This window comes from Perca fluviatilis, chromosome 1 (assembly GCF_010015445.1).
Source record: "Perca fluviatilis chromosome 1, GENO_Pfluv_1.0, whole genome shotgun sequence".
Classification (NCBI taxonomy): domain Eukaryota; kingdom Metazoa; phylum Chordata; class Actinopteri; order Perciformes; family Percidae; genus Perca; species Perca fluviatilis.
Window position 1 is genome coordinate 46,955,522 of NC_053112.1, and position 15,787 is coordinate 46,971,308.

General features: G+C 39.8%; 1 protein-coding gene across 5 annotated transcripts in view; it reads left to right on the forward strand.

The window, feature by feature from the left end:
* LOC120564084 (VPS10 domain-containing receptor SorCS1) overlaps positions 1 to 15,787 on the forward strand; it is a 279,471-nt gene that overhangs the window by 109,505 nt on the left and 154,179 nt on the right. For all 5 annotated transcript variants that reach the window (XR_005640059.1, XR_005640058.1, XM_039808768.1 and 2 more), the window contains exon 2: positions 5,747 to 5,814. Coding sequence is in view for 3 of the 5 variants with exons in the window: in XM_039808768.1 (XP_039664702.1) it covers positions 5,747 to 5,814 (68 nt within the window). In the remaining 2 variants the exon portion in view is untranslated. The remainder of the gene's footprint in view (positions 1 to 5,746; positions 5,815 to 15,787) is intronic.

The following is a 15,787-nucleotide window of genomic DNA, read 5'->3' on the forward strand; positions in this document are numbered from 1 at the left end:
TAGTTTGAATGTGGAGAAAGTAACATATTGCGGCTTTAAGTTTTTATTAAGCAACTTGCCACACAGATAAAAATGTTGTTGCTGTGTGTTTCTCTTGTTATCGTGAGTGTAGCAGGCAGGATGACTGGTGATCCTAAAGCTACTGTTCCAAGTTAGATGTCTTTGACACTTCGGCAGCCACTGTTTCTTCATTGCATATCATTCTGGTTGTTGTTTGGGGGCATATACATCTACGATGCCATCTTCTCTCTTTTGGTCAATGCGGCCTCCAGACAAACACACTAACATTGTAACTCACCATGTACAATCAGGACAGTAGTAGACTGCAATCTTTTACAAAGGCAAGACTACATTTGGCTTGTAGCTGCAGTCAATTTAATCATTCTCAAACTTGAACACACGGCCACCAGCTACCGTCTCATTTTGATGCCTCCATGCTCCTCTGCACATCTCCAAACCGTCAGAAGTGTGTGTGTGTGTGTGTGTGTGTGTGTGTGTGTGTGTGTGTGTGTGTGTGTGTGTGCTGCCTCATTGTAGTATTTACAGTAGGAGAAGCCCACAGGCCTAATTGGCATGGTCAGTGATGGAGCATATGCACTTTCCAGTGGGAGCCCATCTGACAGGTTGATGCCGATGACTGCCTACATAGTCTCCATATGTGGCAGACAGAAGGGCCCGTACGCACGCTGCCCTTCAACTAATCAAGCCAAGTCACTCGGCTTATACCTCAGCCTTTTAGAAGACTTTATCCAGAATCCGGAGCCAGAACACTACCCCTTACAACATGCACACAAACTACTATACACACACACACACACACACACACACACATACACACAGGAGAAAATGTGTTGAGATTTGACGGCAGAAATAAATAAAGAGGGGGTCGGGTAAAAAAGAGTGAGTGAGGGAATACAGAGAAAGAGAGAAGCTGCGTGGTGCGAGTGTGAATTCAGCCTCCAGCTGGGCAGCTAAATGGACTTGGGTCAGTCATTAGCATGCAAAGGTCTGGTCCGGACATTTAAGGTTATTCATTCCCCTTCCTAATCCTCCCGGCGCTGAAAATGCCCAGCTACTTCCTGAATCACTGTTAATCAATGCCTTTTTTACTACTTGTTGTTGTCCCGGTAGTTATTTTCCACAACAACACTCCATGAAAAAAACCTGCCAGCCGCAGGTCAGCCGAGTGCACTACACGTTTGGAGTGTTTCGGGGGGCTGCAGATGTTAGCGCATGCTTAATAAGGTTGATCACAGGAGCCCCGACCTCGCAATGTAATTCCACTACCCAAGGTGCATCTGTTCTGCTTGTACTCACAGGAACCCCGTGGTGGTGGAACTGTTTCACAAAGTCACACAAGTCATGCAGTGGCTCGGCTGCTGCCTCCGTAACAGGCAGTGGAGGGATCAAAACGCAGCCAGGCCAAGGGGAAACGGTTGGATATTGGCCATGCACAGCATAGCACACAACTTCAAGGCAACAGATATAAATTGTATAGACTCCAGTTGTTTATTTTACTCCATGCACTGGGGAATATCTGCGTGCATCGCCTGCCTTGTACAAACAGCCCTTTCCCCGATAGCAAAGTCTGAGATAAGGATGTAGCATCGCATCACAAGCCCGTACATTATGTGAAAAGACCTTTCTCCATTGGCAGCTTCTGCACTTCGCCCACGCCATATCACCTGACCATTGTGCCGCAGGTTATCTACAATGCAAAGGGGTCATCAGATAACTGTCAAAGTCACCGCAAAATATCCCTGGGGATTTTGTTTCACACAGTGTTATCAAAAATGAACTTAACTCATGAGCAAGAGAAGTTAAAAAAAGAAGAAGACTATATTAAACTGAAACTGCAGCATTCCCTGTGAAGATGTCCTTGCCTCTTCTGAGTTTTATTCATTTCAAATACACCTCCAGTCACAAAGTTAATAGATTGTGAGTTTCCGTGCTGCTGTACTTATTTTATGCTCGGAGTGAAATGCAATGTTTCTGCCTCAGTTTTTCCCTGAAGACGTTGGCTGACCCACTTTGCCTCATCCTGTGCACCTTAAGGGTGCACAGAATAAGGAATATTTACAGGGGAGTGTTTAGAATCAATCTGATATGATTAAGTAATGAGTTTGAAACAATTAGAGGGGGATCACATTAAGCAATGTGGTGTACTGTATGGTAGTATGCATCACGTGGGTGTAGATCTCTGGTGTTGAACTGAATTGAGTATTGAGTAAGATATTTCTCCTCATCTTACACAGTGATGGTGTCACAACAATAAAACTAATCAAGGCACCTAATAAAAGATACAGCACACATTTTATCTGTTTTACAAATGCAAAAGTCAATTTGGATTTTGTAAATACTTAGACTAGTCTATGTCCACGACGTTCCACTCTGGGATTGTTCCGTAGCCGACGGAAATTTCTTTATCGGACAGATTGTCTGTTGCCTTGGGCTTTCTTTGTGTTGGCGTTCTAACCTCCGGTGGATTTGTGAGGACTACGGTTAACTGCTCCTCAGATCTCTGCAGGGTAAATCCAGAAAGCTAGCTAGACTATCTGTCCAGCTTGATTTCTGTTGCACGACTAAAACTACTTTTGAACGTACACGTTCCACCAAAACAAGTTCCTTCCTTGAGACTATTTTGCAGAGGCACCGTGGCTCCGTCCAGCCCAAGACAATTGTGATTGGTTTAAAGAAATGCCAATAAACCAGAGCAAGTTTTTCTCCCATCACGGGAAATGCTGTGTGGACTAGCCATACCCTCCTCCGCAGCACTGCAAAGGAAGTTCTGGCAAAGCGAGACAAACGCTAGGCTAACCACTACAGTATTAAGGTATAAGACCTTAGCAAGGTGTATTTTTTCCTTTGTGCGAAGGCGACTTGATCCCATAACCAATAATGAGCTAAGCTAAACGAAAGCTGGCTAAGCTTACTGCATAACGTACCGTTAAACTACAGGTCAAACCTAATGTGCACACATCCATTTTTAAACAAGAACAGAGAAAGGGACCTGGGGCGATCAGATCTGATCCGAATAGACAAGGGGACAATTAGGCCCGATCCAAAATGCAGTAGACCCAAATCGACGCAAACAGAAATAGGACAGCTGCGGGTGAAAAGTGTAGCAACACATGCCATTTTTCATGCATTTTACGTGTCACTGTGACTCACTGTGTCTCAACTCAAAAGTTTAAGTAATGACATACCACAAGATCGAAGCTTACAGTGAGTTTGCTTAGATGTCTACACATACACATAAGTGTTATTATTAGATATTATTCCCAATTATTTTCATGAGCATCTTCAATTTGTAGAAGAAAACCAACCTGAGTGGATAAAGTCCAAATATTCCGAAAAAAGTTTTTGCAATTGACTGAGGAGAAAAGGTTGATGGATCACGACAAAGTCCAAAGGGAACAAACAGATTTATCAAATCATGACAGACATGAATCATGTGTGTTATGTGTCACTCTGCTCCACTGAAGAGATAAAAAGCAGCAGCAGATGAAGACTTCAGTGGAGCGATGAGGAGCTGTAACCTGTCAAAAATGTCATTTTTCCATCATCGTTTCTACATTGTTTTCCACCGTTTTGAGGTGTGACTGACGCTCTTTTAATCAGATCATCTTGTTGCGCCCTCTTTATCTGCAGTGGTAGCACCAACCAACTGTTTAAATTGATGTGCTCAACTGCTAATATTCACATAACTGTGGAAATTAACATTTAAGGCTATGTTCACACTTGGCGTCTTTTTTTTTGAGCTGCCAGCGTCTGTTTTACATTATCATCCTATGGACAGGGTTCATGCGCATTTTAACCAATACTTTTCCATGACTTTTTCATGACTTTTCCATGACTTTTTGGCAAATTTCCATGACTATGTGTTCCTGAAAATGTCAGTAGACATTATACAATAAGAATACAAATCTGTGTTAAAGTTTACCCTCAGAGGTTTAACTATAAAATGAATGACAATTTATGTGGTTCATAGTGGGATTCCTAATATCGCTCCCCGAATAGAATGTTGAGGTTAAGATGACGTGAAAATACATTTATTAATCACATATTATTATGCTGTGTTAAAAAAAATTCCATGACTTTTCCAAAACTTTCTGGGTTTTTTATGTTTCCAAATTTGCATTTTTCAAATTCCATAACTTTTCCAGGTTTTTCCAAAACGTATGAACCCTGTATGGAGTAAACCGTGTTTTCAGAAAAGTCCTGAGCGCTTCTTGAAACGCCACGGCCAACTTTTTTTTTTTTTTTTTGACAGCCGACCAATGACAAGCGGAGTCGTTTTCATAACAACAAGAAAAAATGGGGTCGGAGCACACTTCTACAGTATGACCCGATACTCCCTTTACAGGGAATTTCTTTTGTTTTATGTAACGTTAGCAGCACCACTCTTTTCTCTGTAATTTCTCTAAGCTCGCTCCTCTGCTTAGTTTTATCTGCCAGCCTTTTTTTTTCCCACTACAAAAGCACCCTAGTCAACTTTTTCTCGTCAAAAAAGACACCAAGTGTAAACATAGCCTAATGCAGATTTTCTGGATATTATGTTAACATTTGCGCTACATTTGGATGAAAAACTGACCACTGACACACAGACCCGTTGAATGGGACCAGGGTTTCCCCACCGTTATAAAGCTTACGCGCAGCACCCAAGCCATTTTAGGGCCCACCTAAGCCGAATGAATGTAAAATCAATGTGAACATCAAAACTACATTACAACTATAATATATTATTTACAACTAAATTACTTTTCTCAGCTCTGATGGTTGTAGTTAATCCCCAGTGGACTTCTTTAGTTTTGTTTTTAAACTTTTTGAGTGTTATTTATTAAGCTCTAACTTTTCCAGTCCGTTAGACACAAATATAACAAGAAAAAAGTCAAATTTTTTCTTGAGGGAGGACCCCGAAACCCTCTGCCAAATACGTGCCCCTGAGTCTTCCACAAACCTAGGGAAAACACTGAAGACCCTACCCGGACCTATCTGGAGCCCAATGTTACAACATTTTATTGGGGCGTGATCTAGTCTAAATCGACGACGTTCCACTTCCGGGATTGTTCAGGTGCCGCCGGAAATTCAGCCAGATGTCTTTCTTTTTAGACCGGATGTCCGTCCCCTTCCTCTGTCTCTGTGTTGGCGTTCTAACCTCCGGTGGATTTGTGAGGACTATGGTTAACTGCTCCTCAGATCTCTGCAGGGTAAATCCAGACAGCTAGCTAGACTATCTGTCCAATCGGGGTTTTCTGTTGCACGACTAAAACTACTTTTTAACGTACATATGTTCCACCAAAACAAGTTCCTTCCTGAGACTATTTTGGCCGCCAGATCATGTTTTTCTCCCATCCCAGAATGCTGTGTGGATTAGCCAGACCTTCCTCCGCAGCGCCGTGGAGGAAGGTCTGGCAATGCGAGACTAGGCTGTGCCTGACTCAGGTCCTGGATGGGGTCCTTGTCACTAGGTTACAGGTTACTGTAACATGCAGACCATAAAAACCTGTACTTCAAAATGCATGCAGACACATAAAAAAAAATCAATCCACGGTTTTGTCTGAAGCTTACTATGTGGGATAAAGCCCAAACTATGCTTCTACCATAATAGATACAAATAGTCTGGCTGTTTGACTGCTGTTTATTTCCCTTCCTGTCAATTTTGCCTTGCTACTGTTTAACCTGCTCACCAGACATTTGATCAATAGGCCTTTGTATTGATTGCAATGCTTGTCTTGTTCTGCAGGTGATTTTGATGCTGACCAAGCTATTTGACTTCAACCTCAACAGTGTGACTGAGAGTTCATTATGGAGGTAAGCTCATCACACGACACGAGCATGACATTTCTAGAAAAGCCCAATAGTAAATTGGTCAGAGGGGACTGTTATATGTATATATATATATATATATATATATATATATATATATATATATATATATATATATAATATAAATATAAATATAAATAAATTAGTGCTGTCAGTTAAACGCGTTATTTACGGCGTTAACACAAACCCATTTTAACGGCGTCAATTTTTTTATTGCAAGATTAACGTTCTTTTTGGCCTAGCAAACTTTGTAGTTTTTTTCACATGCTGTTGCAACAACTAGTAACGTTAGAAAAACTACAACACCACACAAGATCTAGCTAGACCGGAAAGTAAACAACAGACACGCCGCACACACTGGTTTGGGCTTGCGAGCCGGCCAAAGAGTAGCAGGCTAACGTTACGTTTTGAGTGGATGGCGAGCGCAAGACGCCCAAATGGATGCCAATAAGATTCTGAATGGAAAGTTTACTTTTAAAAATTTGCCAAATGGTTCCATTGACAAGACCAAAGTGATGTGTGTGTTTTGTCGTTGTGAACTGAGCTGTCATCGCAGCACGTCCAGTCTGAAATACCACTTGATGGCCGAGCACACAGCTGATGCCAGTTCTCCGACAAAAAGAAATCAAAGGGACATGTGCGATTAATTGCCAGTTAACTATGACATTAGTGCGATTAATCGCGATTAAATATTTTAATCGTTTGACAGCACTAATATAAATATTTCTGGTGTTTTTATTCCCGTGGTTTGAACTGCTCCCAGCACTGCTCTTAGAAATAAAGAATACAAGGATCTCATATGTGAATTAATGAAACATTCAAAGCTCGAAAAAGATGCAACGGTCTTAAAAAGATCTCTCAAATGGCGAGCCTGCGTAGCCGACTGTCTTCAATCGGTTTTAATGTCTGTGGGCATTAGAAATCCCTCATATGAAAGCCACTAATCAACATGACTGGAGCTTGCAAAGTTATCCAGTAAATTACCTTGACCAGCCTTGAACTCAGCTTAGACTTACTTAGAGCATCAGCCTCGTTTCTGACTCGATCCTCATTTAACTTTGGTAGATGCCTGTTAGGGAAGAATGTGGCTGCATTAATGCCTTAAAGAAAGAAAATCATAACCAAGAATATCTGCACGAGTACTTATCATTATCAAATGTATGTTGCATTAGTATTGTTGCCTATGGAGAGTGAGTGACAGCTCCCTCTCGAGGAAAAGCCGAAGGAGGAACAAGAATGATCAAAGAATAACTACGAAAGAAGTAAAGAAATACATAATGTGTTTATGTATTTATTGTACCTCTGCAACTTGCTTGTAATAACTGACCATACTTTGTTGTCCAAATGAGACGAATAGCTCGTTTGTAAGCAGAATGTTTTGTAATTTTTTTTTAAATCCACCTACAGGGGCGTCAATATAGACAGTGAAGTCATTTTTGGATTTTTTTTTAAATTGGTTGATACAGTAGCAATCTATAACAAAATGATATGCTTATTCTACATAAACTTTAAAAACAAAAAAGTGATAGAAAACTATTCAAATAAATAATTAATAATTAATTTGGTATTTTCATCATACACAGATATGCAATGATGATTGCTGGGTAATATGTATGTTGATGTTGTCTCTATTTGATCAGGTGATGAGACAATACAATATACAGTAGCTACTTCCGGCGAAAATCTGTCAAGACTGACAAGCTGAGCGCATCTGCAAGCGAGGGGTCATGCCTTTTAAACACATTAAAGGGCCCCTCATAATAGCGCGACTGGGGCCCGTCGTAATTACCTTACCACTAACTAACTTGACATTAGCAGCTCTGTGATATTTTGAAATGTTAAGAGCCAACGTGTGAAGATGTTATGTTGACCTTTCTGCAAGATCAATGAAAATAAGTCTGAAAGCAGAAAAACTTTAAAGAGCCCCTATTATGTTTTTGTTGGATTGTTCCTGTATTTTAGTGTGTTTAGTTTTTGTTTGTATGCAACAGATGTATAAAGTACAAAAATGACACAGACAGCACTTTTTCTCAACTGTCTGAAAATGGATCACCCACATTCCTGTTTGAAATGCCTCAATCAGTGATGTCATCATTCATATTTGCTGCCCATTGGTGCTGCCTGAGCAAGCACAGTCCCAACACCTTGTTTGCATTTGGTTGACCAATCACAACAGAGCGGGCAAGCTGACCAATCGGGAAGGCGGGTCAAGAGCTCAGACAGAGCTTTTCAGGCAAACAAGCTGCAGCAATGGGCAGTATGAGAGACATATGTTTTTTGAACAGCAAAGCATGTAAACCTATTCTAGTAGATGCCAAGAGTATTAGGCTGAAAAGGTGTATAATAGGGGCTCTTTAAATGGGAATAACAAAAACCATCACATATACTACAAGACTGAAAAAATAATAATTGAGAACTGAAAAAGTTAAGTTAAAAAGTTAAGAAAAGCTACAATGTGACCTACAAAACTAAACCAAAATCAAATTCTTCATTTTCAGCTTATGATCTTTTAAAGATCGACCAGTGGCTCCATGTTTATTGTGCTGTATGTTGTGCTGCTCTATTCAAGTTTGGTGTAAGTTTTATTCAAAGTCACAGATTTGTTTTTAAATTCTAGTGGAGATCCCAAACTTCGAAAAGATACCAGATGTGCCAGACAGAATTACAAGGGAGACATATAAAAACATGCACAAGACATCTAGATGATTTCCATTTGATGTAATGACGCAGCCTTAAAAACATGGCATCTTGGATTTGAATGTTTCACTTGGTATAAGCATCATGTAGCTTCAATGAAGTGTTGAAACAAGCTGAGACTCTTGCTGCATATGTTATACTGAGTGTCAGTGAGTGTCAGTGTGGAAGTGTATCTTTTTCTGTGTATATACTTAAAGGGGTAACATAAAGGTAAACTCAAGACGTATACTCGTCGATACTGGGTATTCATATGTTGTCTACGTGTGTCAAACCTACAGCATGAACACCCAATTCAAAGCATGGACAAATGACAATAAGCCCAAGCCAACTTGTGACATTCAGTTTACTTTCCCTCATTACTTTGTAGAGTCTCAGTTCCACAGACTTTTTTTATTGCAACTGTTGTCACTATGGATTAAATGGCCCTTGGGATATGGAAGGTAGAATCTGTCAAAAAGCTGCATACTAATGTTTATACCTGTCAGCTTAATTCTTTACATTAAAGGTTGAGCCAACCTACATTATATTCCTGCTTCCAAGGTAAATGGCAAGCCAATACACTTTTGACACATTTATACATTTTGTACCTAATACAAAAAAAGAGTGTCAGCTAAATAGAGATGACAAACCTTTACCTTTGGATTGATCTCTTTTCAGCACAATAAACTTTGAGGAATAAAAATGATGACACGATAACTTTTGGTCCCACTCTATTTTACAGTACATTAATGACGTAATAAGACATGCTTTGTATCAAATTAGACCAAATTAGAAATAATGTGGCCTTAACTAGACAGTAAATGAACAGTTATACCCTAATTAGACACCAAGTACCTAAGTTATGCTGTAATTAGTTCGTTGTTAGGATGTAATAACCTTTACTTTGTATCAAATTTAAAAAAAAACACTTTACTATACGCTGATAACAGTAATGTTAGACAGTGTTAGACACCATACACCTAAATGATACTGTAATTAGAAACTGCATATATTAAACCCCAAATACTGTATACTATAATTAGTCACTGTTATACCAAATTAAACTATAACTAGAAACCAAATATCGGGCATAGCCTTTCAGTGTCATTATTTGCTTATTAGAAGAAAACTACCGTTAAGCAGTGTTGGGCAAGTTACTTCCAAAATGTAATACCTTATAGATAACTAGTTACTGTCATTTGAGAGTATTATAGTTTTAGTTATATTACAATATTAATGTATCTGAATTGTAATGCTTTACACTACTTTTGCTTGACTTTTGAGTTACTTTGACCAAAATAACAGCAGAAGTATGACTTGGCAGGTAACTTATGAATTTCAGCACGGGGTCAACAAAGTCTCATCTTTATCCACTTTAATACATCCCAACTTATTCATAATATTTTGTATTATTAATCTGAATCTGCAAAGTAACTAAAGCTATAAAATAAATAGTGAAGTAAAAAGCACAGTAGGCCTACTTGACTCTGAATTGTGGTGGAGTAGAAGTATAAAGTGGGAGAAAATTTAAATACTCAACTAAAAGTACCTTACAGTTGTATTGAAGTACGGTATATTTACTTTCCACTGCTGACAAAATGTAATGATATTACGTGTAGCAAGCCTAAACATTAATTCCCAACATGTTTCTATCTGTCAGCAGCTCAGACACACAGCTGTGTCCAATGTCCATCTCGCAAATCCGTCTATGCAGTCATCTCAAACATCGAATCCAGCAACAGGAAATTACACTCACAGACTTTTTTTCTGTGCCGAAATGTTTCGCGGTGTTGGTGAATTCTAAAAAAAAACAATACACCATTACATGTCAGTTTAAAAAGCATTGTAACTCGCTGTAATGGGTATAATATTACCAAAATTGTATTAGTACTGCATTATATTACTGCGTATGTTACAGGAAAAAGGAATACATTACTGTAATTGTGTTACTTTTGTAACGCGTTACTCCCAACACTGCCGTTAAGTAATGTCAAACCACATCGAGTCACCTTTGAATGCTTCTTCTCACAGTCCCTCATAGCCTTGATGCTCTCCGGTGTCCCGTGGTGTTTTTAGGTGGTGAATAGCCTAATTAATAGGTTAATATACTGTATATACTTAATACATGCTTCATCGATACTCTACTCCCATACCATTTAAGACATCAGAACATTTAATGCATAAGGGATAATGTAGAGCAAGGCTGTCATTATAGCGAATATATAATATATATAATATGACATTACATGCAGTTTCCAATTACAGCATAATTTAGGAATATGGTGTCTAATGTCTAATAAAGACCACATTATATCTAGTTTTAGTCTAATTTAATACAAGGTGTGGTTTATTACGTGTATCGTATCGTAAACTCAAGTGCAACCAAACTTTTTTTGCCAAGCAAAATGTATGTTTTACCATTGTTTGCTAAAAGCAGTACACCCTTTATGATAATTTATATGTAGAAGTTATCAAACCTCATGGGACAAGACATCAAAATATACCTTTTATGTCGTATTCAGTTTCTACTTTTTTGTGTTTAATAATCAACTTTTTGTGTTTAATAGCAGAGAGATATGCAGTTTCAACAAGGTCTTCCGTGAGACCGTAGGCCTTCCAGAAGTTTAAAGTGTCTTTGTACAATAAATGTTTGATATCTCCGCCTCGCATCAAGCTACCGTCATTCTGATCGTTTACCATGAAAGTAAAATTTTGCAGTTTTTGGGCTTTTTTCATATCAGTAGAAAAAAATTCATATAAAATCAATTCTTGAGTCTTTTTGGCTTCTGGTCATGTGGCTATGACCTTATGTTGTCTGTATCTCAGTAGATGTGTTTACAGCAGTGTATTTTAATCATTTTACAGATGTATGACGGACGGAAATAAAAAACCTCCATTCTGGCCTCTGTAACTCTGTGCCAGTAAGGCCTAGAATCACCCTGATACTTGTAACAAAAACTTGAGAATGTTTCCTTTCCAATGATATCAGGCACACCCCTGAGTGTCAAAGTATATGGGAGCTGTACCACTTTTAATTTGGGTATGATGTTTAGACCAAAAAGCTTGGAAATTCAAGCAATTTCTAAGAGGTTAAAATATCAATGAAGTCATACACATCGTATGCCCGGAGATACTGCTTTACGGCAAACTCTGAGTCCTTTGTTCTCTCGAGGCATCGACAACACAGCTGACAGGTTAGACTCTCCCTGTCAATACACGTGCTAGAAAGAGGTTTGCTTATGTTTTATAGCCTAGAAATCTAGATGCACCCTAGTGGCAGCAAATTTAATTTGCAGCCAGGGGGGTCTAGGTACTCTCCGTTGGCTTGCGAGCTGGAAAAACCAAACTCTGGTCAAAACTCGGCCCCGTCAGACACCAAGAGTCTGGGTCTGCCGAGGTTTCTTCCTAAAAGGGAGTTTTTCCTCGCCACTGTCGCAATAGCCATTGCTAATGCTTGCTCTTGAGGGAATTACTGTAATTGTTGGGGCTTTGTAAATTATAGAGTGTGGTCTAGACCTACTCTATCTGTAAAGTCTCTCGAGATAACTCTTTTTATGATTTGATACTATAAATAAAATTTAATTGAATTGGTCAGGCCAATCACATCGTGTATAGAGTCGGTGGGCGGGGCTTATGGCTGCTACTGCTGCTGGGAACAGCGGTCTTCTGGAAGACTTGGAGTTCAGCTTTTCTTTGAGAAAAGAACAAAGAACGGCACTGAAGTCATTCTTAAAAAAGGAAGATGTGTTCGGAGTTTTGCCGACCGGCTACGGCAAAAGTTTAATCTATCAACTAGCTCCGCTACCTTCTTCGTTGCTCTGCCTGGTTGTAGCGCTATCCTATTACGTGCAGAGGGAATTTGAAAGACAACCATTTATCCCGCCCCTCGGATTGAGCCCTGTCACTGGTGAGTTCCCAGACCCAACAACAGGATGTGGGTCTGGCATGTCAGGCTAAATGTTTTAAAAACCACGCCAAAATATTCACTCTGAAATTCTGGTTCTGCTTCGGATGCCGTCAAGCGGGATCTACGATCGTAATCAGTCCTTCACTGACCAATCAGCATTCATTAGCAGAATGCTAGCGTGTTATGGGCTACAACGACTCACCCTGTAAGAAATCAAAAGGACATAAGTACTCGTTCATTCAACCTTCAACCTATAACCCATGTTGAACTTGCAAAAACTACAATCAAATCTGAGGTTTCTCAACGACAATCAGGCGAAAGAGACAAATTTAGCCGTCTAGCTCCATAGAGTCTCATTCATTTTGCACTCGCCTGCGATCACTCCCAGTGGAACTCTGTTGGAACTGCAACCAAATTCGATACTGTGGGGCTGAATAGGGAGTGGAAAGGCTTTCTGTAAACCGGCTTTGGTACAATGCAGTAAAATTGCGCTTACTCTGCAGAGCAAGCTATCCAAATTGACACAGCACATACAAACAGGGAAGGTAGCCATATAACAGCAAGTTGAGGAGAACAGGTAGGCCTATGTGCCCAGTCCGATTATCACCTGTGTTAAATTGTGTGAAAATTTTGCAATATTTGAAATTGTAAAATTGTGTCATTTTCTGGTTTTGCGCCACCTTTTTCTTTCCACCTAAAATTCCATTGTAAATGTAGCACTGCACTTACCTTAGGCCCAAGTGAGGCTATTGCTCTTTGATGAAGGTACCACGCCCTCATAATAGTGCATCTGCTACTAATGTTTCATACAGGTTATTATAAATGTGATGCCTTGACAAAAGAGAGCTTAGTAATGGATGGATGATTAAAGGTGCATGTGATAAGCAGACATATTGACAGAAAGACAGTTGCATGAACAGATGAAATACATTTTGAGAGAGGATAATGAATATTAATGGGCAATTTACAGCCAGGAAGAAAGACAAGCAACTGATAACTGCATTTAAGATAGCCAATTGGTCTGCCAGAAATCCAGCACTCCTCAGGGGGAGTTGGAGCTAAACTAGGCATCTCTGCCTGTTGTGGCCCCAAAAAGCAGCATGAGGTAACAGCGTGAAACTTTTGTACCTAAAAATCACGTGGTGCGATGTGAGCATGCACTCTGTCAACCTGTCTGTCATTGCTTAATGCCAAAGGACATATAAGCAAAATATCTCATATTTCGTAAAGCTGGCCCACAGCTTTATGCAACCCAACAGCTGAAACCTGACAAGCCCCAACAAAGTTATTAGGTTGGGTAGCAGAATTCCAATGTGTATGTTCAGACTGAAGTGAATTTTAGGTGAATTAGGTGATTACATAAGAATGGAAATACAAAAGAACGCACACAGAGATCTGAATTTGCTAGCTTGAGGTGAAAACACATCTGAGCATGAAAGACAAAGAACAGTAATAACAAGCTCCTGGTGAGTTCTGAAATCTATAGTAGTCAGACTTGTTTCATAAACACACATCCCGATATGACAGCTGTCAAATCAGGATGTTGGGACGTTCTTCTCTGTTGAAATCTTCAACCTTACTTTTTTAAAACTACGCTCATGTCTAGGGTAGCTTTGAGAGAGGAGGTTTTGGAACGGGATTGCAGATGTGGAGGGAAGGAGTACAGGGTACCATTTAGCCTGCTGAGCATAAGATACACTATTTAAGCTTGCTGAGGGTTTCTAAATTCAAACTGTCTCAAGCAGTGGGACTGGTGTTTTCTTCGCACTAATACAGAGTGTGACCCCATGTTAACTTTCCCGAGATGCATGCAGCTCCCACCGCCCAAACCATGATTAATCAAACCCCCACGGAGAATGTGAAAGCTGTGTAGTAGCTGCCTATCAAAGTGTAGTAGACTCTGGAAATTATAATTGAAACTCTATCTAATAAGTGACTATAGACATAATTCTAATCTTTCTCAGAGAAAGTAAAAAGGGGGTTTAAGGCTTTTGATTGTGTGTGTGTGTGTGTGTGTGTGTGTGTGTGTGTGTGTGTGTGTGTGTGTGTGTGTGTGTGTGTGTGTGTGTGTGTGTGTGTGTGTGAGAAAGAGTATGTTTCAAGATGTAATGGGAATAGCTCAATTGTCCTCCTAGCATATCCAGAATTCATTTTCCTCAGTGAGCCATATCAATAGCACTGATATCATATTGTGTCCTCGTACAATGTTTCGTAAAGTCCCCCCTTGTTTAATCCAGCGTGTAGACAGTCTGAAGCATTGGCTCACCTTCAGCCTCTGTGAAGGGGCAACATCCTCACACCGGATGATACCACGGCAGTGTGGTCAGAGCTGGGTTTTCCACCCACACATAACCACTGAATAGCCTTTCAAAAGCCACTAGCAAGGCTGACAAGTTTCAGTCCGAATCATCATCCTTGAGAAACTATCATTTTTCATTCACTGTAACTTCCATCATCCTGGGGTTTCATCTGCTGGGTTGGGCTATTTTATTGGTTCATGTTGAAAGTTGCTGTGACACTAAAAATAAGTCATTGGCCCCTAAATCAAGTGATTCTGTGACAGGGGCCTCTGAGGAGCCGATCAATAGCCTGATGATGTCATTGTCCCATGGTCCTGGCTCTTGATGGTTTCTGATGAATCATACTGGACTTATCCAGCAGAGTTTGCCTGGCGGCAATGCATTTGCTCACCATGAAACCAGCATGTAATGAATACAATTTCAGGTTATTGGGGGTTATTGACCATCTTTGCATGTGTATGTTTACGTAATTCTGCGTACAATTATGCAAAGTACATGTTCATTTTAAATCAATGTGATATGATACAGACATGATATATGAGACATGCGCTACTTTGGCAACATCTTTAAAGGGCTAGTAAATGACACAGTATTGCCAGTGTGCCATGAATATTCTGTATTTTCATGGCTGTATGTAAACTTCAAGCGTGACGTTCTCAGTAAACTCCTTTAACCCCTTCAAACGAGGACTTTAGTCTGGATTTAACAGCTACACTGAAAGAAGGTGGAAAAAAAAAACATATCAGTCGATGTGAGTGATTACTTCATTTGAAGTCACACAAGGCATGCTGCGGTGTCTTTGCTGCATTTTAAGATTTGCATGCTTTGGGCTTTTTTCCTCTATCTTCATGTGAAATTAGAATAGCTCATTGAGCTGATTGAGCCTCAGGCTGCTCAAAATAAATTAGACCTGACAGCTCAAATAAGTTGTTCAAACTTTCGTAGACAGTCTGAAATGCTACATTTCTACTGCACACTAATTTTGCTTTAGCACTTTGACCAACATTTGACTATTTAAGCACTCATTCAAAGCTGGTCTTGATTCAACTGTTTAAAGCTGGCTTGTCACTATTTT